At 36.0% G+C, this 27,515-nt stretch overlaps 1 protein-coding gene across 1 annotated transcript in view; it reads left to right on the top strand.

Moving 5' to 3' along the window:
* The window catches only part of LOC106913037 (uncharacterized), a 37,896-nt gene extending 10,411 nt beyond the window's left edge, over positions 1 to 27,485 (top strand). Inside the window, exons 9-17 of the mRNA XM_014979803.2 lie at positions 3,349 to 3,460; positions 4,782 to 4,872; positions 9,119 to 9,205; positions 13,653 to 13,805; positions 17,303 to 17,432; positions 17,576 to 17,608; positions 17,751 to 17,848; positions 19,406 to 19,489; positions 26,648 to 27,485. Of these exons, the coding sequence (XP_014835289.2) occupies positions 3,349 to 3,460; positions 4,782 to 4,872; positions 9,119 to 9,205; positions 13,653 to 13,805; positions 17,303 to 17,432; positions 17,576 to 17,608; positions 17,751 to 17,848; positions 19,406 to 19,489; positions 26,648 to 26,749 (890 nt within the window). The 3' untranslated portion in view covers positions 26,750 to 27,485. The remainder of the gene's footprint in view (positions 1 to 3,348; positions 3,461 to 4,781; positions 4,873 to 9,118; positions 9,206 to 13,652; positions 13,806 to 17,302; positions 17,433 to 17,575; positions 17,609 to 17,750; positions 17,849 to 19,405; positions 19,490 to 26,647) is intronic.
* Positions 27,486 to 27,515: the final 30 nt, after the last annotated feature.

Genomic DNA, 27,515 nt, shown 5'->3' with positions numbered 1-27,515 from the left:
AATAAGCAAAACAACTTGTGTTTGGAATTCCCCTAGCACTGCACTGTTGATGATCTTCATCATCACAAACCTTGTGATCTTTTTCAAATGGAATTCATAATTAGATCTCTAAAAATACTGAAAAACTGGATTTAGACATTTTTTTGAGTGTCTAGTAATGATCAAATTGACCAAACGAACACTTGGTTTCATTTGAGAGGAAATAATAGTATGTGCCATATTACGTTTGAAATATTGGCCACAAAAATTTACTTTTAAAGTTGTTTACTGTGTTGGAAACTTGAGTTACATTTCTTCATCCCTAGCAGTGACACCAGACTGCTTTTGTGGAATGAAGATGATGTTTTAATTGAAAATTTTAGGGTGATCCAGTGGAAAGAATACAAATTTCTTTAAAATAGTTTTTCTTAACCAGGTGAAAGCAATATTAACAATACTGTAATGCACAAATCTGCTCAGAAAAAAACCCCCTAAACTCAGTTCTGGAAATAAGTTGGCAAAGTCGGGGGATTTTCTGTGATCAGACAATTACAAAATATGAGATTGACAGGAAAACTACCCAGCAGGGCACCAGATTACCACCAAATCTAAAATAAAACATGACAGCATCACACCCGGGTTTTACTTTGCTTTAGAAGGAACTTGGAGTTTATTGAACTTAGGTATCAGAAACACGTCCAGAGGAATAACATGATGTTTTCACCAGAAGAAAATTAAAGTTTTGGATGATCTTACCAGAATCAAGATCTAAATTTTGTTTAAAAAAATCTGTGAAGTTGACTAAAGAGGGAAGTGGAAAAATCTCACAATTTGATAAATTTGGAAAACATTTGAAAAGTAAAGAAGCTAAATATTGGCAGGAAATAATGCTGAGAGATGCCTTCCAACGATGAGGTCTAAAGTTGAAATAAAATATGATTCAGCAAAGTATTAGTTTAAGGCTACAAAAACTTGTGTAACCAGGTGAAACTAAAATAACTAAAAGTTTACTCATTCTTATTCTTCAGTTGAATTGCAAAAGATTCAATTACATCACAAAAAAAAAAAAAAAAAAACAACCTGCATTTTAAAAAAGGGAGTCCTGACAGTTTTTCACTTAAATGACACTCATTTACGATATAAACCACAGTAGCAGCACAGCAGCCAAAAAACCCCTCATGGATCCTTTCAAAAAAGAAAGAAACTTAAAAGAAATATAGAAAGCAACACTGTTTAAAAAGTTAAGAGGCTTCTGCTCCTTTCCTTTCCCTTTATGTTTGGAAAAGCTACAATTCCTGTATTGACTGGCTTACTAGTTATGTCATTCTGTCTCTATATCAGTAAAATGTGTTTGGAGGGTGGCACCACCACACAGGCCAGCCAGAAACACCTACAGAGCAGATGACAGGACGTTTTTGTGTGATTTTCCTTTGGATCGCTGTACATTACATTCCAGCACTTCTGAAGGCCGTGTCTGCTTTCATCGTGTTTAATGTTTAAATCAGTCAGGTGCAATTCAAAGGCATAGACAGCATTTGGGTCTTGCTGCCTTTTGACTTTATGCATGATGATAGGGTGTAAAATAATGAGGTAAAAGGACACGACTTTCTCCTTTCAGAATAAAAACTTCCATGCTTGACAGTTTTTAAACACATTCCTTCCTTCTGCATTTCAACTGAATTGTTATCCTAGCAGCTGTGATTGACAATTACCACTCAGACAATTAATAAAAATAATCGAAATGAAGCTGTCATGGAAGTTCAGAAAGAAATAGACTCTTTAGTGTAAATGTGACAATTTGCCAGGAGCTGATTGGCGTTTTTAAAGACCCACATATTATTTTAAAGCTGAATCTCACTCTGGTCAAAAAGCGCAGTCAGAGCACAGCTAACTAAAAAAATAAAATCCAGTTATTCTATTTATAATTGCAACAGAAAAAAAAAATGAACCAAAAATGAAAAAAGGGTAAATATTCCCGATAATAATGATTAGATAAAATTCAATGCAGAATTGTATGACCAAAGTGCATTTATCTGTAGAATGTCTGCCTGACCCATATGAACATTTACCTTGATAGTCCCTCTGCATGCAGCCTTTTTAATGGCAGGAAATGTCGCAGTCCTAATTAAAAGTACACCTGTGGCTTCCTGCCCCCAGTGGGATACCCTCTCTGTCTCTGTGCTCCAATGTACCAGGAAGGTGCCCAGTTTGTCTGAGTGCCAGTCGACAAAGGGCTTAATTTGCACTTACATGTTTGCATGTGAGGGATTTTTGGCTGGGAGAGGTGGCGAGGACACACTGGACTACGAGTAGTGCAAAAAACAATTCAGGATGTTTGATGTCATTTGAAAATGGGACTTGAAAGACCCAACTTCTGGATCTTTCATGTCCCAGATAATGGGACATGCCCACGTGAGGAAACTGTTGTCTCAACTTCAATGTCAAAGACTCAGAGGTACACAGAATAAAATCATGCTAAAGACAGAAGAGTCAATCAGTCATGAGAGGATTTTCAACAATGAGTTCATTTTAGGGCGATAATCTGTTTGCTTTCTACTGGAGCAAACAGTAGAAAGACAAAATAAAGAAACGGGTCCGTTTTCAGTTTTGCCAACAAGGCAAAAAATACAAAGAACCCACCGATGTACAAGTAACAATGATCAAAAATATCACAAATCTTTGGCTAACTTTATTTAAGAACAAAAGAAAGTGAAAGAAGATCAGATAACGATGACATCCTCCAAACACCAGACATCATTATGCAAATTTTTATTAGGCCTACCAGTTACTGCAGCCTGAAAACATGCACTAAAAACTGAATATTGTTGACCTTATATGTATTTCTTGTAACAACCCCCCTCGCCCCCCCCCCCAAAAAAAAAAAAAAAAAAAAAAAAAAACTTTGTCAGCATATTTGATCTGGTCCAAATTCAGCTTTAGAAACTCAAATGTTTTAGCAACATGTATGCATCATTTGGCTTTGATCGGCTTTTCACATGAAGGGTAAACCACAAAAAGCCACTGCTTGAGAAGCTGGTTGTTTCCAGTGTCCAATCAGATGAATTGAAAGCTCAGGGGAAGGAATGATGTCTCAGACACTAAGAGAACCTTTGCATTGAATCCTGAATCATTCAGACGTTTTACCCAAAATGAAGGGGGAAAAAAATCCCATACGCTTCAACTTGATAGGATGCAAATTTGTGCATTTGCCCGAGGCCTTAGGGAGAAAGTAATTAAGTAAAGGTCCTTTTGTCTTCGGAAGGCTTTTTTTATTAATTTCATCGCTGGATAAGAGGACTATCTGTCAAGAGGAAAGCTTTCATGTGCCATTGAGTGTGTTGATTTTTTTCTAATCTATTGTTCTTCCAGACATTTTCCTCAAAAGTTTTCCGGTGCAACCAGGGGAGCTGAAGGACAAACTGTTCATTATTAATGAGGAAGATGGAGGTCTGTCTGATGAGCACATCACCTCTCTGAGAAGGTATGACTTTGTGCCAAAAAAAGTGCTAATTTGTATTCAAACCCTAGTTTTTTGCATACAAAGCAAAAGTTGAGAGTCAAATGACATGATGTGCCCTAGTCTGAGTGTGTTTGATACTTGAGTGGGTGTAAACAAAACTAGCAGCTCAAAAACCACCCAAGTAGGTATGCTGGTGTGAGTTATCCAGGATGAGGTGAAACAGGAAGAACCAGAACCAGATGGAGAACAGGAGACACAGTTCACACAGCAACCTTCACAACCTTCCAATACTAAAAATAAGCTTTTATCAGAGTGGCTTACTACTAAAAGTTTTATTTCTGGTTATTTGCGGAGATGGAAACTATTGACTTGCCCCCAGGAGGAAGGCACTGAAAGGAGGTAGAACACTTCCTGGCTCTTACCTGCAGTTTTCTCCGTAGCTTGGGAAGTTTTCCTCCTGGAAGGCAAAAGTGATCTAAGGTACTCTCCTGTGCTGGATTTATTTATCCTATGAAAACGTAATATATATTTTAATGCGCTCTGGCATAGGCCCGGGGAAAGAACCACTCCCAACAGGTGCTGCAATATTAATGGCCACTACTGTTCTCCAGCGGCACGGCGGAAGACTTTTCTCGTTGAGAAGAGAATCCCTTTAGTTTTGGGGTCAACGTTCAGAAGCGACAGGAGAAGGAACTCCAAATGAGAGTTCAGATTCAGTGCCAGAGAGCAGATGGCGACTCCAATCAGCGATTTGCTGCTTTATAGAAGCTGACAAAAACCATCAACCCAACTTGGTTCTGAATCATATCTCAAGGCCGTTGTAATACAGTCCAATAGCTTCCATTCAAAAGCGAAGAAGGGGTCATGTGGCTGTATAGAGGAACAACATTTTATGCTTAACATGCAAGTGTTTTCAAACTATGAGGAACAGTGTTCAGACAGTCTGAAAATGTCTAAGAGCATGGCCCCTTCTCATCATACAACTTTGTAGAACAAAAGGGAAATTCAGGAGTGCCTCATATTACTGTCTGAAACCTGTTTGTTCTGTGGATTCAACCCTTTAAAACTCAAAGTGGATTTCACAAAATAAATAAATGCAACCAACTCCCCTGTGAAAGCAAAACCCGGCCACCAGACAAATTCTGAAAAATTCCACCAAAGTGGGTGGAGCCAAGAGACACAGAGGGGCAAGAGCAAGTGTGTGGGTGAATTAAGGAAATTTACACAAATGTCACAATTTGCATAGAAACATGTAAAAACCTCCCTTAAGGACAGTTGATTTGAAGTGTCTTTAAGATTCCATTCATATCCAAACTGAAAAGTGCTTGTTTTTATTTCTAAGGTACGTCCCCACTGTGGAGGATGTGGAAATGTATAAATCCCACAAGGGTCCAGTTTCAGAGCTGCATGTCGTGGACCAGTACATGATGGAGGTACAGTTTACTGTTTTACAGATGTGGGGACAGAAAGGAAGTAAACATGTTTTGTCTCGTGTTTTTCTCAGTAAATATCTTAGGCCACAAATCAAGTTTTGTGCAATAAACTGGAGTGACAAATTGAAGAAATATTAAACACATGACGAAAACAAGAACTGAAGGGAATGAAAATCACAGAGCTCTGTCGACGTTTGGAAAGCAATCCTGCCTTCTGTCAATGAAATTGAATTAATCAGCTGATCTAGTTCTAATTGACAGTCTGCAGCAAGCTTTCTCATCAGCAAAGAATCACACAACAAACATCCGTGACTAGGAAAGAACTCTATTAAGATCTTCATAACCTTATTGTTTAAAATACACTGGCTAAAGCAATGATTACAAACATATTTCTAAACTTCTGACTGTTCCAGTGAACCTTTTTTGACCACAATATGGAAGAAGAAACAATATAATTTCATGACAAACCAGGTCACAACAAGGTGATCGTCACAATATTTCTGACTAAGGAGCAAAACACTGATCAGAAAAAGATACTTGGAAAGAAACCTGAAAGTAGCAGGTGCAGATGTTTCAAATAAACAAACGCACAGTAATGTGGTGGATGCCATAACTTCTGTTTGTACTCATTTCAAAAGACTCCACCGATGAAGTTTGTTCAAGGTTTTATTTATTTTGATCAATCTATAAAAATCTGAGTGCACAGAAGAGGCAACATGTATCCTCATGGTTCAAACACCTTCATGATACAAGCAAACATATAAACATTAATGTTAAGCAAACCATGAAAGTTTTCTATATGGTAGGAATCTGCGCTTATGTTTGATGTTTTTCATTGATCCATTTCAATTCCCTTCATTCCACCAGATGAATTAATGGACATGTGTTAGCATGTCTTCATTTTGCTTTATCTGACATTGCAAATGGTTTTCTGTCAAATTTACATATTGAGGAAAAATGTTAATGTGATCATCACCTGTAACCCCCATTTATTTCCATTCATATTGAATAAAGATGCAAACTTGACACAGAAACTTGAAAAAGTTAATTCCCAAAACTTTCTTATTGTAACACAGCAGATCTAATCAGGATGCACCTTTCTGCCTTACTGAGCATTATGATTACTATAATTAAGGCAGCAAGTACCTTTCATGTGCAGTAGCTTCTTCATGTGCTGCTCCTGCACATGATGCGTTTTCTGTGCAAACGCTTTTTGAATCTATTCACCTGCCTCCTCTTTCACACAGTGGGTGTTATGACAAGCTCCATTTGGTAATCACCTTCCAGGAAAACAGATCATCTGGACTGCTTGTGGAAGATTAGCGGAAAGATAGCAGATGATAAAGCTGCCGAGAAATATCTGACACCTGACATAAGGGCTGTCAAATGCAGAAAACAGGTTTAGTCCTCATGGAGATCTGTTCCGACTCCAATCTATGTATCTGGGTACATACAGTTTAGTTCTTATGGTTTGTAAACGGCTTTTATTTGTTAGTTCCATGCCGGAAAAACATTTTTAAAAGAAGTAGGGCAGCAATTGCAACAATAGAGGGAAGTGATGAAGTCAGAAATTGCCTTAAAATGGAGAACTTTGAAACGGCTTGTTTGAATTTGTGTCAAAGTTTATTGGGAACAGGTCAGTTCTGTACCTGCCCCTTTCTACGCTATTACCTGTCCTTTGTAATGTGTGCAGTTTGGAGGTTTAAGTTTCTGTCTTAGAAAAGTGCATAATTACATCTCAAAAAGGAGATGACACCTGAAATCAGGAGAAGTTGTTGTAAAACCTCTCATGAAATTGTCTGCCTTAATGTTCACTTTTTAATAAGAACATCAAAAATCTAAGAATCTGGCTAAAAACAGTTCAGTTCTGTTTTTGTTGACAGCCTGGAAATCCCCTGCTTATCTTCTTTCGACAACAATAAACACAGAATTTGCTTTTGTATCAAATCATGACCACAACCTGATAAATATCTGTTTACAACAACACCTCTCGAAGGTATTCATACATCATTTTATTATGAAACAACCACAAACTTCAGTGTATTCTACTGGGATTTATATGACAAAATATCACATAATATATTCTTGTTTGCACAGTTGTACACCAATGAACTCTGTTTACTAATAAAGTGACTTCTGAAGGCACCAGATTGAAATTAGGGGTATCATAGTGAAGGGATCTACAAAAGGGGGATGCAAACACCAAAGCATTACTTTGTGTTGGTCAATCACATAAAATCACAACTAAAACACATTATCAGTCAGTCTTCTAAATCTTCTAAATCGCATTGAGTAGAAGAGATTCATGTCATCCTGTGAACAACTACAAAATTTCACATTAAATTAATTGAGTAATAAAAGAAACTAAGTAAATCACGTTTAATTGCTGTTGACATTTATAATATGACAAACTTATGACAAATTAAGTTGTTTCTAAATGTGTGGGTTTGTTTTATAAATTGCAAATGTAATTAAATACACTAAAATTAAAAGTGGAGTTTGTTTCAAACATGCAGATCTGTTTTCTTTGCTAACTAAGTTGCAAGTAGAACTTCAAAAGAAAAAGCAATTCTTTCGTCTGTGCAACATATTTGGTATGTAAAGAACAAACATGTCACAGTTTTAGGCCTAACATTAAATCTTTACAAAATATTCAATGTTAGGGTACGTCCCCACTCAAACTCCACTTTGCACACATCGCAAATGACTGGTTATCTTTATAAAAGATTTACTTTCAAAGAAGGAAATCTTTGTGATTTATATTGTACTGGATCATAAAATCTGGCAGATGGAATGTTTCCACAGTCTGATTGAAGGAGTATGTTTGCTTTGACTATCTGCTAAATAAAAACATATTATTTTTGGGGGGCTTTCACCACAGAGTATGAAAAATAATGCAAGGAAACTTTTTCCTCTTTTCTAGTTCAAATGCATCCTCATCCAGCAGAGAAATAACCTGCAGAGTTTGTAAATAAATTAAGTGTATAATAATTAACAACTTTGTGCTGTTATAACTGAATCTGACAAAAACAAGACCTCAGACAAAGTTAAATACCTGAAGGTGTGATTTGCCGACAGAATGTTTCTCATGTGTGAAAATGTTTCCATTCTGCAGATGTTTAAATACCTAGCAGCTATCTTTACAGATATGGTGAGAAGAAATTACACCTTATTTGAATTAAAAGGTTTAACATATCATGAAGTGATAAACATCTGGTCCTAAGCAAAAAAAAAAAAATAAAATAAAATAAAAAAAAAATATATATATATTTCTCTTTATTGAAATCCCACTGATTGTCCCATTGTCCAGTCAAAGTCCAAATGACCCAGTCAAAGTAGATTCTTCTTTTTCTACTATAGATGTAGATTTGCTGCTGAATGCAGGATTATTCACCCATTTTGAATTGAGGTTCTGCTGTTGGAAATATGGACTCAAATTTGAGTGCAGAATACTTAATAAATAGATAATTACTTGCTTGACTTAATGGCTGAAAGATGTATAGGTTCACTGACTACAAAAGAAACCCAAATCATCACTCCTCCCCTACTGTGCTTGACAAAAATGGTGCTGTTTATTGTGAGCCAACATCAATATACAGCATGACAAATCAGCAGTCCATCACAGGGCTACACAAAGATGGAGGTTAAATGTAAATAACGAAAAACTCACACTGATGCATACAACTCAATTATTTTAAAAGGTTGCCATTTGTTTTTTCTGACTGCACATTGTTCAAATCAGGAATATTAAATGTTTTTGAAAGCATAGCATGAGCAAGATAATGCTGCTTCTGCATGTGGAGGAATTCACACTTTAATATAGCTGCAAAAAAAAAATAAAAAATCCAGATGATTACATGGTTGGGATTTCCAGCTCTAATCCTAATGTCTTTCCGTAAGTATCTGTCAGACAAACTGCCCTTTGGCTTTGGGGAGATGATATGTGAGCACCAACCAGACGGTCTGACAATGTGGAGTGATTTATTAGAGGTTAGCTCAGACATAAAGGTCAAGCAGGCGGCCCAGCCAATCGTTTCAAAGTGTCAAGCTTTCAGTTTGTCTGTTAAATCAGCCTGTCAACAGACCTGCTGCACGGCAGCAATGGGCTGAAAAAACATGTGTAAATTGCTTCAGCAGCTGTTTTAGATCTGTTGGAATAATCACATGGAAATGGGTTGTCTGATGGTATGATAATTGGACTCTCTCTCCATGCACTCATTAGCCTTGCGTGTTTTCTCTGCTGCAGATGTGCAACATCTCCAACCTGAGCACGCAACTCGACCTGCTTCTGACGCTGAGAGAGCTCCCGATCAGCATGAAAGACCTGCAGCCCGTGAGTTCACTTCATCATCCAGAGTCAAATCTTTGACTACTGTAAATCCCGTTTACTCATTCCTTGACAGCTAATTCAGGTAGTGTTTAAAACATCCTATTGCATGCTGTCAGGAGGCTGATTTCTACTATATAAACAAATAAATATGCTGGTATGCGTCGATTTGTGGCATGAATTCTGGAGCAGATATAGAAATTTATTATTTTATATGCTTGTTGAAGAACAAAAATATAAAGCCAAGAGTATTTTAAAGAAAAAAAAAATCAGTTAACTTACATTTTCAATAATTTGTTGAAAGTAATCAATCACAAGATATTAGAATATTGTCAGAAAGTTAAATTATTTCAATAATTCAATAAAAAAAAATTAATACATGACATAGACTCATTGCAATGAGTCTATGTCTATTGTGTATGTAGACACAATTATGGATTTCAGGTGTTGTGAATTTTGATGATTGCATTTCCAGCTAATAAAAATCCAGAATTCAGATTCTTAAAGAATGTGAACATTTGACATGTAGCTGGAAGATGAAGGATTTCTAAAACTTATTCACATGTCACTTGTGTTTCTTGTTTAATGGAAACATCTCAATTGTGAAATTCACACTGAACCTCAAACAGCTTTGACTGTGATCGGTGATAAATATCATGTCTTTCTTGTTTATTGCTTGCTGAGAAGAACACAGTCAAACATGTTTTGTTTAAATTGCATTAATGTCATTGTTGTTATGGCAGAACATGTTGAATTGAGGAATATTTAAGCTTTGGTATTTTTTAATACTGATTAGCAATAATTAATAGTGCAGCATTGACAAGTTATGTCAGATATCAGTATATGTAAGTCAGTTTCATCATCTATCAAAAGCCAGTCTGATGGGTCATTTGTTTCCTTCAAATTAAATTATTTCTCACAAATGGAGAAAAGCAAACTGCTCTATAGTTCTCATTATCAAGATTTAATTCAGCCTCAATCAATGATAATTACACTTCAATTAAAATGGAAAAAAAACAACCAGACCTTCTAATCAAGATAATCAAGACTTAAATGTAATTTTAATCAAGTTAATGTTGATTTAACAATAGTTTATTTCAGTAGGAAATAAATAAAGATGCATTCAGTCTTTCAACCAAAAGGGAAGGAAGTGAGTGTTTCAAATACAGGAAAACTGATTAAAAATATAACTTTAACCAACCAACCAAGTATTAACATTTGAGAACAGATTTAGAAATCTTACCCATTCATAAAAACAAACATGTTTTCATGAGCTAGATTCCTCTTTCTGTTTGGTTCTTTCCTGCAACAGCAGTTTCTAAGGACACCTGACCCCTTAAAATGTTTGGCAGATGGCTAAAAATGAGGAGCTACTGGTGAAACGGGACTCAGCTTTAAGGGTAAAATAAGCAGGAGATGCTTTAGATTCTGATCTGCACAGCAGCTGTAGGTGAAAATTAAACCGTCTTCCTCCTCAGCAAACACACACACACACACACAAAGCTCATTTATTCCCTAATGCAAACCTTAATTATGACTTTATAAATGGATACAAGTAAAAAAAAAAACAGAACATCTGTGGAGGAGTTGAAATTATTACATGAAAGCTTTTCTTCTAACTTTGACTTTTATGTTTGAAGGGGTCATTTAAGTGTATGTTTTTGTTCTGTTCGCTGGTTAATAGTCTTGAAAATAGAAAGGTATGAGGGGCACTTTCAGACACTTCTGTGATCAAAAAGAAAAGATAGATCTTAATCAAATCAGGCTCAATTGTTCTGTGGTTGGAGGAAAAGTGCTTTCAACTCAATAAAAACCCACTCTGGAGTTTTAACTGTGGGAAACTTTCATTTTTGTCTGCAAACTTCTGCTCCCTAGTCAAGTAAAGACTTAAATTAATCCAGGTGGAGTGAAATAAAAAGTTACAATTTCTTTATATTCTTTAAAACAAAAATCTTTTAGCCCTGTTCAATAGGAGTATAGAAACATACCTAGTTTATCATTAGTCAAAGTAATCTTTAACATTCTCATAGTGGGTTGTTGTTATTGGCATTGGGGTCCGCAGGCTGTGAAGATATTGCAGTCACACAAAAATACCTCCCAGCTCCTGCGTTTTTATTTTTTTTATTTGACTCTCAAAAGCTTTTGTTTCTTTCTGCTCTGCTGATTCAGTCCTAATCTCCTGTCTGCTAACCGCCTGAAAATGAAGAGAAACAGCGGATGAGAGTGATGGCACTGTGATCCATTCACTGCAATACTAATTTTTCTTTGTCTTACACACAGAGACAAACATATTGTGTGCCGGGAAGATGACTCGAGAAGAAAGATTAGCAATTTCATTAAGTTTCAATTTACTCCTGGCTCCTTGCTCCTGTTGTTGTTTTCTCTCTCCTCCCTCGGATTTATTTGAGAAAGGTCACTCAATCTTAAGTATGGGATTTGCATGCATGTGCTTTGGGGAAAAATAACCCTGATCCTTAATCTTCGGTATTTCCCTGTATGTTGTGCTCAAAGTTTAGTGTCCTATTAGCTGCAAAATATTCTAAATCCCTGAATCCTCATGGACTGACGTCCATAAGCCTGAACACTAAGATGATTTACATGCCACCTGTCAGAGAGAGAACAGAGTCGCCAACCAGGGGAATGCTTCTCACCTGGGATGGTTTTTTCCCTTGTTTCCAGGATGACAGGTTTTAGTCTGCATTGTGGACCCAACTCCTTCTTTAAACCATTTGATGTGCCCAGTTTGATGCCAAATGTATTAGAAAATGTCAAAGGCACACAGCTTAAGCTGATGATGCGGCAGACAGTAAGGTGGCACCTGAAGCTGTGATGCACGGCACGGCAAAACCAAGTGCAACATTTTCAGGAACCGAATGGTGAAATGCATTCAGGGCCACAGGAAAGAGCAAAGCTTGAGCATCTATATTTGCTTTAATGTAGTAGTAAAATCACAGATTCAAATTAAGCAGTTCATTTACAATAAGTATTAATATTTATGTGAATTTAAAGCAACATGGAGCAGTACTGATGCTGCTTTTTACCCATTGAAAGAAAATGCTATATAGAAAAGATGAGCATCTTGATCTCTCTCTCTCAAAAAAATTAAATGTAAAAGCAGTTGCCATAAAAAATTTTTCTTTACATTTTATTAAAAATGGCTCATCAAAAATGATTTAATTCCCTCCCTGATAATCAATGGAAATATTATTTTTGACATTACAGCAGCCAAACTCTTTGTATTACTACCAACTTATGTTTTTTTAAAATGTTTCCACCAACATTTTGATGAGCTATAATTGGCGATGAGGTCCATGTCTCTGGGATGGGACGGCCTCTTTGCCATTACCCTAAGCTTTAACTCCCAACACTGATTCTCTATCAGGATTTTTAAGTCAAAGAGTACTTTAAATCTAAATCTATTGAAATAAATAAATAAATAAATAAATTGGAGTTTAACTTCAATTGTGATACATTTCAATAAAATTATTATAAATGAACTTTTTGTAACCAGTGTTTTATCCCTTCTCCATATGTGAGAATTAGAAGGAATGCTAGCTTTTTTCAACACTTGTCTTTAAATTAATAACAGCATGATTAAGCTTCAATAAAATAGAAAAGAAAAAAAAACCATGTGTTCCACTATTTCCTCTATTTGATACACTTTGACCTCCATACACCTTTGGAAGGTTCAATAAAAACAGCATTAGTGATTTTGCGCTGATCTGATTGTTGCTGAAGCACAGTGGTTTTCCACAGATGGTCGAGTTCGGAGCCAATTTATATGATGTAGCTGGATATCTGCTTTCTCCTCAGTTTAATTGAGACTGTCCCAATTGTAGGCGCAGGGAGGTTACTCTTAAAATAGAAACATATGGCACGATTGTTGCTGGCTGGCATGGGCCTAATTTGGGGGGAAAAAAAAAAAAAAAGTTTATTGAGTGGCGTAATTCCCACAACACCAACTCCCCTTTTCCTCTAATACACCGTTGGCAAAACCTAAAATCCCACTTTGATTTCTCTCCAGCATGATTTCTATCCATATTCAACAGGATCTGTTCAGAGATGGTTAAACATGGAAATCATGTGATATTCTGGGGGGATATTTGTACTTGACACAAATGCATACCAAATAATAATCTTTCCCGACAACAAGAAGCTGATTATTCATTTTATGAGGTCAGTTGAGGTGCTGTGATAAGGCTGTTTATGCTTGTAAAGATTTTTGTTAACGACATTTAAAAAAACCTCGTTTTTGGTTAAGAAGTTTTGGTGCTAAGTAAACGTGGTTTTGCAACAGAATTTGTAATAGAAACAAAACTACTGTAGCGTCTATAAAGCCTGATGCCGCTCCTATGTCTCAATGCTGTTCTGTGACTAAATGAACGAGTGAGACTTAGGAGCTTGAATTACAGACAAATGACTTTAGTCTGTGCTCCTTGTGTTTTTCTTGCAGCTGATTAACCAGAAGATCAGAATGTGCAAGCAGCTGTACAACTCCAGGTCATTTGTTTCCGTGCTGGAGTACCTCCTCGCTATAGGCAATTACCTGAACGAGAACGCCGGAAAGGAAAAGGCCAAGGGATTCCGCCTCTCGTCCTTAACCAAAGTACGATTCCAACACTCTCGTCTGACCTTTGATTGAGGTTTGCCTCTGCCTAATAACTCTGCTCATTGACATACACAGCCTGGTCCCTGAGCATCTTGCCATTTCTCTTGGCCAGGTAGGTTCAATCAGGACTGTGACTGTGTCGCTGCCTGGTTTCACTAGAGAAATCAAACTTGGCACAAAATGAGGACATGAGTGGCTTGGTGCATAAGATCATACAGCCGAGCCTGTGGATCTTTACATCAAGTAAAAGTGAATTTACTTGGTCTGGTTAGGGGTAAAAATTTCATGGTTTTTACATCATGGTTTCACATTTTCACCAAGAAACCTTTGCCTGGTATTCTTACTTCCTGGAGTTATCAAAGTATGTGGATAAGTGTTTCTGAAACTTTAAAAAAAACATTACAAAAAGAAAAAAAATCTGATCTTTAACCAGTATAACAATTTGAAGAGACACCTAGAGCTCCACTACTGTTGCTCTGAAAACCTTTTTATCTTGTTTTCAAAACATCTTGAGTTTTAAACAATTTTAAAGTTTAATATGAAAATTAAAAGGTCAAAAGAGATCAAATGTTTCGATCTTTAAGAAAAAAAAGTCAAAAGCACCCAAAATATGTTAAGAACAAATGGTAAGTTTCAAATGCAAGAATATTTTTTTTCTTTCAAACCAACACAGCATCCATTCTTAGCATGAAGAACTCAAAGACCCATCCCATCTCAAAAACACATCATGACGATCCTGTAGACTTTTAAGACAATATTCTAAAAATTGATGAGACAAAAGTTAAATTTTTTGGAAGGTATGCAACGTCTTAGCTCCAGAATAAAACTAAAACAGGATTTCAAAATAACAATAAGCAGACAGCGAAACATGATGATGGTAATGTGATGATCTGGGACTGCCTGCTGCTTCAGAATAATATCCTAAAGAAGAACGTGGCCATAGGCTTATACAAAATCCACTTCTGATTGGCTATAGAGGAAAATAATGTGTAGATTTTGGAGTGGCCTAGTCAAAGTTCAGAGTGTTATCCACCTGTGGTGTCTTGGAATGATCTTAAACTGGCTGCTCATGAAAAGAGCAGCCATGAATTAAAACAAGTCTACAAAGAGATGGGAAAATGACAATCATTGTTAGTTATGCTTAATGACATTTTTCAGTGCTCATTAGTTTTACGGGTCAAATACTTTTTCACAGAGGACTTGGTTGTTTTGGGTAGACCTTTTACTTTGACAGCTAAAATTACTACTTAAAAACGACATTTTATATTCAATCAGGTCAAATAGCTTTTCAACACGCTGCGAACATGTAAAAACTACTGAATGTGACAAGCACAATTTTTTTATTGTGTGTTTTTGAAGTGTGTTTTTTTAGCTGAATGTGTATTTCAACAATACATATTATGATGTGGTTTTGGTGGCTAAGCCGTTTTATTACTGCAGAATTAGAGCCAAACATCAACTGATATGCTTTCAGCTCTTAAGCTTGAAGTCTTTTCTTGCCGTTTGAAGATGTTGTACTTCTTAACTGAAAGGATACATTTAAGGTTGATTTAGTTAATTTATGCACTTTTTTTTCTCTCTATGACAACGTGATGCCGGTTGTCTTTTTATTTAATTCCTCTGCATTTAACTTGGTCTACTATTTGGAGTCTGACTCTGCTGGGGGAGTTTGAGGACCAGGGTTCTGGACACAGAAGTAAAGCGTCCTCGGCTGCGTTTAATAAAGCAGAGACCTTGTGTTGCCTCAGAGGTGTTTCCAGGTCTAATTGAGAAGAGTAAACTGTTGCTGCTAAAGACAGACTCTCTTCAAATTAATGACCAGCCGCTTTCAAGAAAATGCATCGAGGTTATCTCAGATCTTTTTTTTTTCTTGTGAGCATCAATACTTGGTGCAGGTCTTGCATATGTAGCCCTCAGAGGCCTAAGCTGGTAAACAACATAACCTAGAAAGAAAAAAAGGACGAAGTTTGTTAAAGGATAAGGGAGCTACCTTAGGAATTTCAATTATGTGCCGAACATGGCTGAATTTGCATCACCATTATTATTTTATCAGACTTACTACCATTAATTAAACAAAATGTGTAGAATTTCACAATCTATCATCTTTTTGTTTATTTATTATATGATTCACATCAAATTTGGTTCTTATTTATCAATATTAGGGCACTATGACATCTGTTTTGTTTTGTACCTCCACACTTACTGGCAAATATATGTATAAAATGTTCTTTCATGACAAAAGCATAATTTCACACATTTTTTACAAACCTTCAAGTATGAAGGTTATGAGTATTCACGTATTCATAATTCACGTTGCTTTAAACTTCTACATTTCTTCTTTGACTCGATGCGATGAGCAGCAGTTTAGGAAATGAGACATTTTAGGATTTTTTTGAAGATCAACCTGCATTTGCCTTTCTGGAATGACATGTTCTCTTGTTTTCCCATTTTAAATTGTAATTAAGAAAAATTAGCCTTTTTTTTTTTTTTACATCACATTAATACACCAGGGAAACATTCACCCACCCATCCATCCATCCATCCATCCATCCATCCATCCATCCATCCATCCATCCATCCATCCATCCATCCATCCATCCACCCACCCACCCACCCATCCATCCATCCATCCATCCATCCACCCATCCATCCATTTTCTTTACACCCTTGTCCCTTATTGGGGTCGGGAGGGGTGCTGCTGCCAACTCCCCATGGAAACATGAACTCATTAATTACTAAGTAAAAGTTCTGAAACACTAATCAAATGACAGAAAAGTTTAAATAAAGAAAGATAATTACAGGCACATTCTTAGATAGAAGTTATTAAAGTTCTCTAATGTTGGATTTCTTCCATACTAAATAAATGCACTCAAAAAAGTTGATTTTTTCTTTTCAGTGTGATCACAATATAACCCAAATTTAAGTGCTGCATGTGTTTATATGGGCACCTTGTGTCTCACCATCTACTTCAAATCCAGTCTTATATCTTAAAGCATTTTATGTCAACATAGTTCTCAAAACAACACAACAGTCTTAGAAAAATAGAATGATGTTAAACACATTAGCAAATCTACAAAGAAATCAGCATTTTGCCTTGTAGTATTTTCCACTGATTGATAATTATGCAAAGACCAACAACATCATATATATATATCCCAGCTTCTGATGGGGAATTTATTTAATTATTCCACAGATGAATATTGCATTGGTTATACTTGTATCTATATTTAAATATATTTTTGAATGAATAATTTAACAGCTACTTTTTAACTTTCTGTGGTGGGGTTAAAGTACAAGATTGCCCTCTAATCAAATATTTGCTTTTAAGTGTTTGAAAATGCAGTGGGATGTGCCCATCTTTGTCAATACACTGTAAATGCACACAAGAAAATAATAATAATTTCTGCAAATTATTACAGACACAAAAAGGAATAAAAGCCTTCAGTCAGCCGATATGTTTTCCAACCTTCAGTCTGCCTTTTCTTTATCTCCAGCTTTCCCAGCTGCGTGGGAGGGACAAGAATTTCACCTTGCTCCATGCCCTTCTGGAGCAGATCATGTTGCAGGAACCGGGCCTGGCCACTTTTACCCAGGACTTGGCAGAATTTGAAACTGTCCCTGGAGGTATTCGCTTGTCAAGATTTGATCAAAACAGCAGCAGAAAAAGAAAATCTGTGGGGTGCTTTTGAGTTAAGGGCTGTTAAATGAAACGTACATTTATATTTAATACCACTGTTGGTGTTTTTCTCCCCCTCTCCTTTGGAAAGCTTCCATCAAAGGCTTGACCGCAGAAGTGGATGGTGAGTAGATCACATTTTACTACAATATCCAAAGACTGGTTTTCACTATGCTGAAACTGCTGTAGGTGGAGTTGTGAGAAAGCATTACATCTCTCATTGTATTTCAGTATATTTTGTCAAAACATTATGATGTTTTTTGCAGTGCTGAAGAACGAAGTGCAGAAAGTACTTCATTACAGAAAAACCATCAGGAAGAGAAACATTGCAGCTCATCACCCAAACTTCACTAAAGATCTTAAGGTAAAACAGAAATGTCTTGTCATTTCTAGTTCCCTCTACAGACAATAGGAAAATACTTCCATTAATGAAAAAATAAAATAAAATAAAATAGCGGGCTGTGTTAATAGCATAAATACTACAGGAAATATAGCAGACCTCCATAATCTGAACTATAGCGGCATCATTTAGCTGTTGAATGAAAGTGGCCTGAGATTAGAGCCTTGAGGAACCTCTCGTGATTTTTGTTTGATCAGAATTATTACACATGTAATTACACATGTAATTACACTGTATATTATAAAGAGACAAAATATAAAAGTAAGAATCACATAACAGCATAAGACTGAAACAAAAACTTACATCCAAGGCCTGATACACCAGCTGCTGCAACGTTTTATTTTAAGTAACATTCAAAGTCCCTTTTTTTATTTACCATGGTTGCATTTGTATTTATTGTCTTGATAGTAATATCAACACTGTGCATTCTTCTAATTTTGGTAAATCATAATCTCTTAGAGCTACGCAATACATTACATTTCACTCATCTTTGCAATATCAATATTTACAGTATCCCAATTCCTAAGAACTGTTTTGGTGCAGGATCTGTTAGGTGTTAGGTTATGCTTACATGTATAAGCATCTCAATATTTTGCAGCTCTATGTTTGTCCACACATTATGCAGCCTCACCGACATCCTCTAAAATCGACAGGTACCAAGAAATTATAGATTATTATGATTTATTCAGGAAACAAGAACAAACTGCATAGCAATTCAAATAATGGATTTCAGTCTACAAGACATTCATGTATTCATTCTTTGGGGGTGAACACAAGTTGAATTTCGTCACCAGCACAAGTTTGTATGGCTAAGAAAGGAGATAGGGAAGATTCCTGGTGAAACTTTAAAACTCCTTTGAATAATTTCTGCAGAGAGACAAAAACAAACTTGAGTATTACGGGCTGCTTCAGTCATGTGGCAGCAGACTAGACCTGCTGTCAGAAACTATACATCAGAAAAAACAAACATCTAATTCTGTTTCTATGTATTTTTGTGCTGAGCAGGCAGCTTTGGCAATGCATCATGATATGATGTTGATTTGCATCTTTCTGACCTGCATCATATCTCTTATTCTGTATATGGAGGTTATGTTTTTCTTCCAGGCATAATTTACAAGAATTTATTTTCTACTGTGTTAAATGCAAATAAATGGCTATGTGATGCTAATAGCTTCGCCCTTTTATATTATGAGAATATTTAGACATTTTCAAAAATGGGCAAAACAAATGTCAGAGTAGATGGTTATTTGAATGTAAAGTTGGAGAATATAAATACATTTAAGTTCCTTTACTCAATGTAATGCACTGTGCTGGAGTTGTTCCCACTTTTTCACTTAATCTTTAAAAAGAGCAAATATATAGTTTTTGTAGTTCTTGACTTTCTATGCTAACATCTTTAAATCACTGAATTTTTATTAGATTTTCAATTTTGCTAATTTTTTTTAATCACATCAGTTTTACAATGAATAGAGGTATGTGTGGTTTGCTCACAAACTCCTTGTGCTCTCCTCCGTATCGCAGATGGCAATAGAGAAGTACAACCTGCAACTCGAGTCGCTGACGAAGACTTGTGAGGAGATGAAGAAACTCTACTCTGTCATACTGGTAATCCCTGAGTTATTATTTCAATCTCTCTTTTGTACAGCTCCAAGGATGGATGCCCCCGCCGCCCCCCGTCCTGGTAGTTTCTAGATTGCTGTCTTCAATTATTTGTCACCTCATCTGCCCCGATGCTACGCTGTCACAGCTACATATATTTCAAAGAGGGGGAAGGTTACATCTGTAGCACCAGGTGTTCATAATGCATATTATATGGTGTTTATTGTAACTGCATTCGTGTAACGTTAAATCTACAGTACCTTGCAAAAGTGTTCATGCCCCTTGGTCTTTTTCACATTTTGTCATGTTAGACTTCTGGTATTTCAATGCGATTTTTTTTGTGAGTGCATTTGCACCAGCCTCTTAGTGCTTGAATTATCATATCAAAGCAAATACTTGAATACTTTAAATGTTTTCAGCTTTGGGTGGATGTTTAGGTTGTTTGTCCTACTTTAAGGTGAGCCTGCAGCATCCCAGCCTATAGAAGGTTTTCTTCCAGCATAAACTTTTACTTTGCTTCATCCATCTTCCTATCAACTCTGACCAACTTCTGTGTCTCCACTGAAGAAAACACTTTCTTTGTCATTGTGGCGGCATCTCCCTCATGGCTTGAGCCATGCTGCAAAGGGGATTTATATAGTTTTATTTTAATAATGGCTTTCCATTGCTACTTTTCATGAAGGCCAGATTTATGGACTGTGTAGCTCTCAATTTCTGCAGCTCCTCCAGAGTCACCATCAGCTTTTTGCTCTCAAATTAATGCTCTCCTCGCCAAGCCTGCTGGGTTAGGTAGGCAACCTTTCTTGTTGGTTTGCAACTATACTATGCGTTTAACCTAACCTGGATTTAAACTTCTTCACAACTTCATCCCCACATGTCTGCTGTGTTCCTTTGTCTTCACAATGCTTTTTATTTACCACTGTTCTTCACTAACTTCTAAGGTATTTCCAGAACATTGTTTTTGGTCTTGAGCTCCACTGGATTCTATTTACTACTTTACTTGGTGACATTTAAAAGCAGAGGTGCGGTAAAAAAAATCAGTTCTACCGAAAACTGCAATTCTGAACCTATTCCAAATGCTCAAAAATCGATTTAAGATGCGTTTAAGTCGCTTCTGTTTGTGAGTATACAACATATTGCATTATGTGTTCACTTGACCACAGTAGGAGGTTGTCTTACCCATTCCAGATATGTTGAATAATTCTTTGATATTTATTGTTATTTAAGAAAAAACCAGGAAGATAAGCTAACCTAGTATTGGTAATTTAAGGTAAAGAACTTTCTGCACAAACTTATTTTGATATGATTGAATAATAATTGTGCAACCATTATATAATTGTTTTTGTGTCCTATTAGTTTGCAGTCTTTTCTTATTTCATTCACATCATTTAAACAGAATCTCTAAACTCTTTGAATAGAAAAATTGGTTTGAATCAAAAATTGGTTCTGAATCGAATCGTGACCCTAAAAATTGTAATCAAATCGTTAGATGCTGAAAGATTCACATCTTTTTTTAAAAGCAGTGAGTTGCACTGAATTTTATGTCAATGTGTTACAGTAAAAGAGGCTAATCACACTTTTCCAATTTTTTATACTATATGTGTTTTAAGCCTCTTCACATGTTGCTATAGTTGTGTTCAGTGGTCATTTCCAAAAAGCCTCTGTAGAGGTTATGGAGTATTTCTGATGTGAATCAGCCTCTAGAAACAGTGATATCTCATAATAAGTCTGTCTGTGAACCACCGTCTCCCATGAACATTCATCTCAACAAGAAATCTCCCATAAAGCAAACTCCTCTGTCACATAGATCAGATTTAGTGGAATCGCTGCTCCCTTTGCAATCTTTCATCACTCCTTCTATTAAGAAGAACATTTTCTTTGCTCACTAAACCGCCACGATTAGGCTTCTACAGCTCAGTCCCACTACTGACACCTTAACTGGTGCCATGGCTTTTTCTTATAGAGTTCCCACAAAAAAACAATCAATACAAAAAGTAGCTGCAAGTTTCTCATCACTTTTGTATGTCTGAGGACAATCTATCATCATAGAGTCCACTCACCCTTCCTGCTGTATTTGAACACTGAGATATGATGGTGCAAGATGGAGCTTTAGGCCTGCAAGGGAATTGTGTTATTATTACACCCACTGAAAGTCTCCTCTGCACTGCACACAGTTACATAGACGTGGACGCAGAGGGACTGTCAGCGTCTCTCTATGAAGCTCTTTTTATCTGCTGATGGATGAGCTTATTTGGTGGCTTTCGAACAAAATTCTGAAACCTTGGCAAGTTTAAGAAAATAGTTCAATGAGCTTCAACATGCATGTTTGCTTTTTAGGATTTAATAGTAAAAACCATGAAGTCTCAGTTCAGCACAAAGACAGGAAACAGTTTCTGACTTTATTGAGTTATGCAACTCATCAGGAAACCTGGGCAAAATCATCCTCTGATAATTTTCTGAGTTCAGATTGCTTCTAAATCAAGGTCTGGGTCTTTCAAATGATTAGTGTTCCAGAGCCTAGAAATGACACCAGAAAAACAAAACAAAATAGAAATAAGAAAGCTGTTCCATTTTGATTTCAGGACAACTGGTTTTCATATTTTCTTAACATTAGCCAAGAAAGTGTAAGCATATTGACTGTTTAGTTTATCTTATTAGTTTATCAAAAACAAGGACAATGTACAAAAAAACATTAATGACAGATGCTTTGCACCAGATTTAGCTTAAGCTAGTTTCCATCTGCAGTCCCTGAGCAGATGAGCTAGTCGAATATCATAAAACATTCACTGAAAGTCTCCATATACCCTACATACAATCACTATGCAAGGTCATAAAAATATGACATAATCAATACTTAATGCCAAACTTCTGCTCTGCAATCACTAATGCAGAGAATTATTTTTCAATGTGAACGCTGCTGGTTTTCTGAGAGCCGCTTTGTGACATTACGAGAAAAGTCCTTCATGTCAGCGGAAAGCTTAAGATTTTATGGGTGTTTGTTCCATTCTGTAATACCTTTGAATGAAAAAACTGCCTGTGCAAATGCTGAGGTACGTTCACTAGAAAAAAAATAAATGCCAAAACAAAAAACAAAAAAAAAATTGTGTCCACGTTTGGTGTTTGATAATTGGTAGACCTACTTACTGCCATGCATGTGGGTTAAGTATGAGTTGTTGTGACTCTTCAATTAGGTCAAATTAAAATATACATTTTAAAAAAATGTGGTTGAGGGTGAGGGCCAGGCTTAATAAAGTTAACAGCCAGTGCTCACTTCCTTTATAACATGAAAGATCTGATATGAGGACTTAATCAGTGTCATAAAGGTTCAATGGATTTTTCCCAGGTAAAGTAATCACAGAGCAAAGCTCAGAAACCACTCGGTGGATTTGGGTGCAAATATCACACTTCCTGAAAGCAAGCTTTCCGTTCTGGAAAGGTTAGCAGGTTAATATTTGCATAAACTGAGTGAAGGTCAGATGATTTAAAAGCAGCCTCCGTAGAGAGGTTCTGAGTTTGGAGGAAATGTAATTAGGCAAAAAAAAGAAAAGAAAATGGACTTAACCAGAGAAGATGTATAATGCATTTAGTTTTTGCCACAATGGGTTTAGGATTAGGGTTATTATCAGGGAACTTTCATTTAGACAATAATAATCCTAGTTATTTACAAAATGCAGTTTTGAAATGGTGATTTAATTTATCATTGAAAAATCTGGACAAACTGTGTCCAGTGTTACTTTTGGCATAAAATAACAATGAATAACCACATCCATTTTATCGATTGTCACTAGCTACCATCAGACCCTCATAATCAAGAAATAAAATATCTGCCTGACAATGTGACATAGCCTCAAAGAAATCTGAAAAAGCAACACATCCTGCTTTGGTCTAAAATAAATTGTTAAATTACAAAGCAGATTACAAAAACATAAAAATATATAATTTTACAAAGACTTTCTAAAGGCTTTAGGAAAAGCGGTGAACCGCAGTGATCAGTGCTCAAACTTCACAGGTGTGGATGGTCACATATTTTTTAATTAAGACGCCACAGGAGTACCTAACAAGGCTTTTCTTTTAAATAATTTCAATGCTACTCCTGCTCAGCCACTTCATTCTTTTTCAAGCTGGGTTCAGTAACATTTGAAGCAAGTTAATGATGTGAAAGAAAATCTGCAGTGGCAGTTTCACAAAAGCCAAATTAGCAAACTGAGCTCAGAGTAGCACTCAGCAAGCTTGTAGAAAAGAAGATGAGTAGCAGTTTGTAAGTAGCATTCTTGTAGCCACCGCCTTTCCCTAATTTTTCTCAAGTAATGCTTTTAACAGGCCATTATAGCCAGTTTGTAACATCTTAATCAAAAATTAGATTTAATAAGTCTTGGCGTCTTTGTGTCCCTGGTTCTGATTTACTTAAGTTGCAAACTGTTGCTAAAAATGGCTAGTTTTGCTGTAATATAACCACCTCTGATTATTTATTTACTGTTCCATACCTAAAGAGAAATTAACAGCCTGAGAAAAACTTTTTTTTTAGTTATGGAAGATAATGCTGGAACATTATTTGCTTTTCTGTCTATGCATTTGAATGGCAAGGTAGATATCCAGTAGCAGTAGGAAAAAAATCATAAAGCAGTTGCTGAAAAAAGTAGAAAGTAAAAATTAATCCAAATGGTAACAAGATATTTTTTATTTCCTTTACTCAAAACTTTTCACCCTGAAATATAATGTTTTTAAGTGCTACATGAACATTATCTTGAATCAGTTATCCCAGTGTTATTAGTAATGGTGGCACAATAGCTGTGACATTTAAAACATTTAACAGGTTGACCTTTAACTGAAAAATTTTCCTCAGGGAAAGAGTTATATGCTAATCACCAGGGAGAGTGACCAAAATATGGCATCATACCTGCTGGTGTTTGAGCATCAGCATTCTGCCACTGCAATCTTGTTATTTGGAAATTGCTGTCTAATTTCTCACAGATTTTCATGCCCCTGTCACTTTAACATTTGACTTTTGCTACTGTAGCAACCTAAGAGCTTATTTGTTTTCCCATTGGCCATTAGTATTCCTGGTTCCTGTGTGCTAAAGCTGAGGATAAGGATGTGCCTACAAGGTGGAGGGGAAAGTTCAGACCGACTTGTGAGGGAAGCACCTTTTAGTTCAGAAAATGAAGAATCTGAAACATTTTGTCACATGTCAATGCCCTTTTATAGTGAGCATAATAGTGGATATAGTCAACAGGGAGATTGGGGCAAATAAAATAAAACAAATTCTCAGAAATATTTTTTTTATTTGATGTATTGACACTAAAAGTGACATAAAATACATAATTGAATGCAATCTCCATAAAGTGTGCTGCATTTTTAGCAAATAAACACAAGCAATGCTGACTTTTATTTATCACATGGAGTAAATTGAGACAACCCAATTTAAATAAAATAAGGATATTGTGCTTCTTTTTCCATTTTATAAAAATATTATTTCTAGTATCCACAGACAATAGGGCTTTGATAAATGGAGAAGCTTTCACACAGCATCAAATAACTGTTTTATTATGAATGAGGGAAAAAGATAATCTGAAACATTTATTGTCTGAAAATATAAAGACCTTATCAATTTGAAATTAGTTGTCACTTCTGCAAAAATGTCTTAGCATAAATTGGTATTTGGCATCTTTGTTACCTTAAATATAGATAACTTTCTTTTTTAAGAAAAAGGAAAAATCTCCTCAAACAAATGGTGCACAACAATATTCAGAAAAAAATATTTAATTGGTTATTGTGCAGTTTGAGATACTAATCAGGAAAGGTCAAGGAAACATGAGTCATGATGTGCATGGACTTGCTTCTTCTCTGCAGCTTTTCTAAAGAACATTGATGGGCTAATAAAAACTAAAACACAAAAATATTTTTTGTTTAAAAAAAATAGTTAGAAGCTGTAAAAAATCTGAAAATCAGATTTTCCTTCCAGGATGTCCACAACTCCAAACATGTCTGTAGCTACAATGAACTGGTTTAGATGATTGAATATCCATGTGTTAGAATGGCCTAGTCAAAGATATGTTTGTCAAGACTTGCCAACTGATGCTCACAGCTGTTCCCTTATCTATCTAACATCTTATCTAATATCTTTTCAGAAGAAAATAATCAGAAATACCTGTATTTAGATGCGAGAGACATGTGTGACTGAGTCCAAAGAAGTTAACATAATGAAAGGAGTTTCGACAAAGTGTTATACAAGAATAAGTTGTTGTTTCCCGCCCCCCCAAAATATGAAACCAGGCAGAAATATCAGGTATATGAGAAAATATTTCCTTCTTACACAGAGGAAGATAATAATTCCACTACAAATAGGCCAACAAGAACTCTAGACATAATTTAGAAACATTTCTCCATTAGCACATTGTTAAAGGGCTGAACGTTAAAGGCAAAAAGGGCAACAATTTGTTTTTTATTGAGGATTATGTATCTGACAGAGCAATGCTTTTAGAGCAGGTTCTTATGAATAGTTTTATGAATACAAAGCAGGATCTTATTCTGAAGGAATCCCGCAGTGCTGAATGATCTTTGATATTGTTCGTACTGTTTGTGTATTTATAAAGGATGATGTCTCTGCTGCAGCTTTTCTTGAGCTTAATGCAAGACAGTCAGCATGTCAACTAAAAACATTTCCATCTCCTTTATGAAGAGTTCATTTTTACTTTTAATTTATAAAAGTTAGTAGAGGGAAAAGTACAATAAATATCAGAGGAGCTCAGGTCTGAGCCCCAGTCTGTGCTGTTGCAACAGCATTCGATAAGTCAATTAGCAGGGTTTGCTACTGTGACCCTTTAAGGACAAAGTTTGACTTAAGAAATTCCAGTGCCGGTGACCCTTAACCACCGCGGGGTAAGTATTAATTAGGCGGTACATAACTTCCTCATTGTACGAGTGCACTCAAGAACATGAATGCATGCTGAAGCAGCGTATGAGCTAATTACATCGGAAAGCCATGAACAGAAAGGACATGCACTACCCAGACACCAAATCATTAATGAAAGTAAATGTAGTTATTAATTCTTAAACTGTTTTTGCAGACCCAAAGGTCTCATGAAGTGTAATTGCTGTCAAGCTGATTATTCAAAGAAGTAATCTTGTTATTTTTATATTTTTTGTGTTTATTATTACGTGTAGGTTAAATTTGGAGAACCACTGGATCAGGACTCCCAGGAGCTGTTCGGGATGATCTGTCAGTTCCTCCATGACTTTCAAAGGGTGCACGCTGAAACTGCTTGAATTGAAACTGTGTTAGCATAAATTAGAGAGGCGGTTTTATTTAGTCCCATTGTGGTGAGTATGATTGATGTCAAAGCTGATTTTGTACAATTACCACCAATTTGAGTTGTTGATTGGGTAATCAAACACAAATCTATAAACCAATGCATACACTAGTAACAGTCTAATGGTCACACATATATGTACCGTCTTCTATAAAGAGTAAATGAATGGTGAAGAAGAATCAGGAGAAATATAGAAACATTATATTTTAATTTTATGACGACTTCTGCAGCATTTCAAATCATCATGAGCCGAGAAAAATGTTTCTTTGTTACAGCTTTTTTTTAAAAGAGATCCTCAAGTTCCCTTTGTGATATTTTCTATCATGTGCGCACAAGATTAAAAAGCTGTCAAAAGATGAAAATTCAAGGGCTCTGTAGCATAGAGATAGCAGAAAATAGGGAATCTTATTCAAGCCTGCCGTCAGCGTGTGAATCACTTATCAGGACATTTTGACAACGTTTGCGCAGGGATTATTGTTGGAAGGAGACCATGAGAGGGATTTTAAGAACATGTGGAGTTTTGCTGGACATTTTGAAGATGCTGAAGTTGGTCAAATACGTCTGGTAAAAACCCTCAACGATACAAGTCCAGCCGGAAGCATCTCTGCCATGAAGTCAAGTTTGTTTTCATACTTGTATTAAATGAAAGCAATATGCCTGTAACACAAAAAATAAATAATACACAAAGAAAAGACTTGAGTATTTTTGATCCCTAAAAACAG

The sequence above is a fragment of the Poecilia mexicana genome, unplaced genomic scaffold, assembly GCF_051168715.1.
Source record: "Poecilia mexicana isolate PSO_F unplaced genomic scaffold, ASM5116871v1 scaffold_7, whole genome shotgun sequence".
In the NCBI taxonomy this organism is placed as follows: domain Eukaryota; kingdom Metazoa; phylum Chordata; class Actinopteri; order Cyprinodontiformes; family Poeciliidae; genus Poecilia; species Poecilia mexicana.
Note: the sequence above shows the minus strand (reverse complement) of the source record. Positions and strands in the feature narration are given on the sequence as shown.